The sequence below is a fragment of the Corapipo altera genome, unplaced genomic scaffold, assembly GCF_003945725.1.
Source record: "Corapipo altera isolate COAL_440 unplaced genomic scaffold, ASM394572v1 230, whole genome shotgun sequence".
Lineage (NCBI taxonomy): Eukaryota > Metazoa > Chordata > Aves > Passeriformes > Pipridae > Corapipo > Corapipo altera.
Window position 1 is genome coordinate 515,337 of NW_020885002.1, and position 5,207 is coordinate 520,543.

Sequence of the window (5,207 nt, forward strand, 5' to 3'; positions counted from 1 at the left end):
CTGTGCCAATTGGACCAGGCAATCCTCAGGGCAAGGAGGGATGGAGCTGTATCAGACATGCCCCAGGTGATCATCTTCAAGACACCAAAGGTTTGTTGTGTATTTTGCTTTCACTGCATGGGCTGACCTCCCCAAGCATTGCATATATTTGTCTGAGAGTCCTTGTCTGTCTCCAGAAAAACAGGATGGTTTCAAACCATCTGTTTATCAGCAGGGGTGACAACTAGTACTGCCAGGTGAAAACTGAGAGCCCTCATCTCTTTTGTCTTCTTGGAATTGTATTGCAAAAAAAACAACCCCATGGCTGGTCAGGCTTGGCCACGACCCAGAAATACTCTTCAGCAACCTGTCTGCTGGCACCTGAGTGCATTAAATCAGACCTTTGTGGGTGGTGAAGGCAATGACAGGGCTGATATGATGGCAAGCACTGGATGTAGGGAGTGTCTGGTTGCCTGGCAAGCAGCCCCATCCCCAGCACAGCCACGTTTCACCATCCGTCTGATGGAGAGGTAACAACATAAATTTGGGGGTGTTGCCCTTTGTCTCAATCTGCAAAAATCAGCTGTTGTGTTTCTCCCATGCCCTGGCTTGTTCCCAGAAAGCATCCCCCACTCAAACACAGCTTTCATGGAATTTTTCAGCACATGAATATTGATATCCTCCCCCTGAGCAGCCTCAGCATAGAACAAGTCCAATAAATGTGTCACATCAGGGATTTTCCTATATATCACCTGTAGTTTTTAAAACTGCATTTCATTCAAAATTTCAAAATGTCTTCCTTCTCTGTCTTTGGATCCATCCACACCTGACACTGATTTCTGGTTCACGAGCTTCACCTGCCTCACTGGAGTTGTTCCTGCTTTGAGCGGAGATGAGGGGCTGTGGATTGTCACACTCTGACCAGTGGAAGCCTTTTACTAGATTGCACTTTCCTAGCAAGCAAGCAACAGCTTGAACCAACATGAAGTCCTCTATACTTGAGTAGATCTGAAAAAAATCTCTCTGCATCCTCCACCGAATATTTTGAACTCAGGAAAATCTTGTATTCATCCTTTTCACTTCAACCCATCTCTCCTAAAATTGAATTTTAAGTAGTGCAACACTTTGCTAAAGTGTTATTACAGTTCTCTGATGTTGAGAGACTTGGAGGCAGGAGGGGATGTGAGTTGCTTTTATCTGGGTTAGGCATTCCCAGGAGGTGATGGGTCCTGCCTAAAATACACCCAAGTGAGGTGAATCCACTTGGCTCTTTCCACAGGGCTCCACATTTGCTCAAGCTCATGTAGCTTCTGAGTGGGAAGTTACATGAGACAAATCCTGTTACTGATGGGGTAAAACTAGGAATAAGTTGCTCCTAGTCCTACTCAAGCCATCTATTTGATCAGCAAAATGGGTGTAGAGATGGATCAATAGATAAATAAATGTATTATAGCAGACAGTATTTGTCTGTGCTTGCTCAGCCATCTGGCTAAATAACAGTATTGATCTTGTAAAAAATGACACCTCTAAAATACCTAACTTACTCCTCAAGCAGTAAATACAGGCCTTAGGGCATGAATTTCTGCACAGAATTTTTCTTGGGAAAGGTAGCCACCCACACAGAGTAACAGCATTATGTGGACTCTCAGATGGGTTGTATCTTATATATTTCTCTCATCTTAGTCAAATGAAGACTAGAAAGATGTCAGGCTTTTCCATCTCATTTGCTGAATATTCAGTTTGGAACTTTCAGTATTATTTAATCCAAAAATGTTCAGGTTTTCTAAGAATTCATTGACCAAACAAAGCTTGTTTGTTCATTTATAACCAAAACGTTCTCAACCTGGATGATTGAAATAAGCCACAAGTGCTCACTTTAAGCACTTAATGACTGCACCACTTTTATGAAGCTGAGAGTAAGAGCTGTGTTAAGACACAGGACACGTACAGAAATGGCATATGAGCCCCCATGTGAGATGCTGCCATCAAGGCTGGGAATAAAATAAAGGCCCAAGGCCAAGTCAGTCCTGAGCCAGAAGGAGCCAGAAATCCAGAGTGAGGGTCTCTGGGGGGCCATGGGCACCAGGGCTCTCTCCACTCAGGATGGGAGAGCAGGGCTTGCCCTGTGCCAGACCTAGCTGGTTCCAGATCGTTCCAGGTGTTTCCATGATTGCTGGGGGTGCCAGGGTGTCCCTTTGTGACAGAGGCAGATTCCAGGGCGCTTTGTGATATGGGAGCTGTGCCATGCCCAGAGGTCACTGTGACCCCAGGGGGGTTTCAGGGGTTCAGAGCCCTGGGGCACCCACTCCCAGGAGAGCCCCTCTTTCAGGAGGCAGCTGCTCCCGGGAGTGTCTCTGGCAGAGCACAACGGAGATGCCCAAGGAGGAGGAGACAAACCCCAAATCCCAGCCCACTGAGGGGCTGCCAAGACTGCAGAGGAGGCAAAGTGTGAGGGATGGGGCAGGAGGGTGGTGGGACGGGCTTGAGCTGTGCCAAGGCAGCTGCCTTCATCCCATGCCTCCTCCTCTTTCCCACAGGTGGACCTCAGGCAGCCACAGGAAGAGCAGCACTGCCCAGCTCCTCCTCCCGAGGCACAGGAGGCGGCAAAGGCAGGACCTGCTCCTGCCTCGGGCAAGCAGGTGCCAGCAGCAGGGGCACAGAGCCAGGGCCCTGTCCCACACAGCCCCTGCTGCCCCCCCAGCCCCTCACCCACCCCGCTGGCAGCCCATGTCCTTGGGGGGCAGCGGGCAGGGGCAGTGCCGGCAGCGCTGGAGACCAAGGAGAGGGCCTTGGCCAAGGAGGAGGGAGAGAGGAAGCTCTGCAGTCCCCGGCAGCTGCAGCACGGGGAAGACCACACTGGACAAGAGCTTTCTGAGGGGGAGCTCAGTGGACACCCAGAGCTGTCCCAGGGCGAGGACAGCAGCGACCAAAGGTCGCCACATGAGAGCTGGGAACGCATCACCATCCACACGATCTGGGTCAACCCCCAGTACACAGAGCTCTTGCAGAAAACCCACACGGTTTCCCAGGAACAGGCAGAGGCAGCAGCTCCTTCTGACTCGGGCAGGCAGGTGCCAGCAGCAGGGTCACAGAGCCAGGTCTCTGCCCGGCACAGCTCCTACTGCCCCTCCAGTTCCTCGTCCGCCCTGCTGTCGGCCCAGAGCCCCAGCGAGCAGCAGGGTTCCCACACGCTGCAGCCCTCCCACTCCAGGCGGGCTCTGCAGACTCTCTGCAGCCTGTTCTGGTGCTCCTGTATGGCAGCACAGCCAGAGGATTAGTGCCCACTGCCAGTCTCGAATTCAAGTCAGTTCATTTGTTGTTTATAAATATTTTTATTTTTGCAAAGACCTCTGGAGAGTTGTCACTGTCCTTCGTCACCGTGCAGAGACTCAAAACAACCAGTGGCTTTCCCCTGGGAGGTGACACGTCAGTAAAAGATGCTGATTTTCCAACTATGCTTGCCTGGGCCTGGTCCATCTCAGGAGCCAGACAGGTTTCAGTAGTATCAGAGATTTGAAACTTGATGGTTTCATGGTTGCTGTGGCCAAGACAGTCCCCAGTCACTACCTCACCCATGAGAGCCTCTCTGGGAACAAGCATGAACTCACAGGGGCACCTCTTTGGGTCAGCTCCCTGAGGCCCTGTACCAGGAAGTTGTTATCCAGATGTGTTGGGAATCTCCTGGACATGTCTGTTCCAGCCGTGTAGTGTTCCAAATTAACATCCAGCCAGTGGAATTCCCTCACAAGGGCAAGGGTGGTTGGGTTGGGGGTGTCTCGTTGGTGTCATGTCCTGGCTGGGTTGCCAGTTGCTGCCTCCCACAATGCCAATGAACAATATTCTCTGACTGGTGTTCAGAATTCACGGCACTTTAGGCAAAAAAATGTCATTTTGAGATAAAGAAAAGGAACTTGGATGCAATATTCCCTGATGACCTGGCATAGGGAAGATGTTACCAAATTTCTGTTCATCATCTCTAGAACATCCGTGACTTTTAAGGCTCAGATATTAGATTTACTACAGGGAAAAATCCCAACTAAGTAACCAAGTGGTAAAGGAAAGAAATTGGTCAGGCTGGATAGATTAAAAAATACCAAACCCATGAGTAATGTTTCAATGGGACTGCAACTAACACATGTGGCAAAACCTTGCTGACACATCCAGCTGCACAATCCTGTGAGCAGAGAAGACTTTTCTAATGATTCTACAACTGAAGGTGTTCAATCTGCTAAAAGTTTCCTGCTGACTTGATTTAAAAGCAGTAAAAAGCTCGTGGACAGCCTTATTGCTGAGGCAATGGTGTTGGTCAGGCAGAGCATCCCAGGAAGGGATGAGGAACCCAGATGAAGCCTCTCGGGTACCTGTGGGCATCAGAGATACCAATACCTAAACCCAACCTGTCCCATGGGCTGATGTCCCTGCTGAGAGGGTGGGGAGTGTGCAGCTCCCTGGTCTCCTGGATAACCAGGATGGATAATGACCTCTCATACAACAAACTTATTGATTAAAGGTCAATTTTTTAACGGTTTTCAGCAGTTTTTCCATCCTGGAGGAAAAGGGTGCTGTGAGGGGGTGGGGGATGGAGGAGACTCTTTGTGGGGTCCCAGTTCTGTTATCAGGGATGCAAATCCCTGGGGCTTCTCCACAGGCAGAGCCTCATGGAGTACAAATTACAGGAGAGCAGCTCCTTGAGGAGCTTCCAAAGATCAGGTGACAGAGTGATAGTGGCCTTGGGCTGCTGGGGATCTTCCTGCCCAGGAGAGCCCAGGGAGGAGGCTGGTGTGAGGGCACACTTGAAAAGGGTGTAGATAGGCAGGGCTGGTCACATCAGCAAATCACCAGGAAAAATGTAGAGCCTGAACAAAAACACACAGTGCAGACCTCAAAGCCCCATGTGTTGCTTGAGCTCTCAAAGAAAGACAAAAAGTACCTTTTCATAAATGATAACCCACAACCACAGGAGCCTTCTGCTCCCAGCTGACCTGCAGAGAAACCTGCAAGTAACCTGTCAAAAAAGTGGTGGTCTGCAGCAAAGTGGCTGAGTTTTCCCAAGATGCTCATATTATGGATCATATCCTAAGCCATGTGACCATCTCAGTAAAGAGAAACTGTGAATATCTGCTCACTCTTCAATCATACAGGATTTTGGTACATTAGTTACGAGCTGTTGGATTTGACTCTTCACTCATCTGGTCCAGCCCTCACTAAGCTACATATAAAAGTAAAAG

General features: G+C 49.6%; 1 protein-coding gene across 2 annotated transcripts; it reads left to right on the forward strand.

The window, feature by feature from the left end:
- The first annotated feature begins 2,219 nt into the window (after positions 1–2,219).
- On the forward strand, positions 2,220–4,621 carry LOC113958681 (proline-rich protein 18-like). 2 transcript variants are annotated; one of them, XM_027667158.1, is made up of 2 exons: positions 2,220–2,427; positions 2,517–4,621. In XM_027667158.1, the coding sequence occupies exons 1-2, from the start codon at positions 2,224–2,226 to the stop codon at positions 3,255–3,257; spliced, it is 945 nt and encodes a 314-aa protein (XP_027522959.1). In that variant the 5' UTR covers positions 2,220–2,223; the 3' UTR covers positions 3,258–4,621. The 2 variants fall into 2 exon arrangements, with proteins under 2 accessions (XP_027522959.1, XP_027522958.1); XM_027667157.1 differs by having other exon boundaries at positions 2,220–2,420.
- The last annotated feature ends 586 nt before the right edge of the window (positions 4,622–5,207 follow it).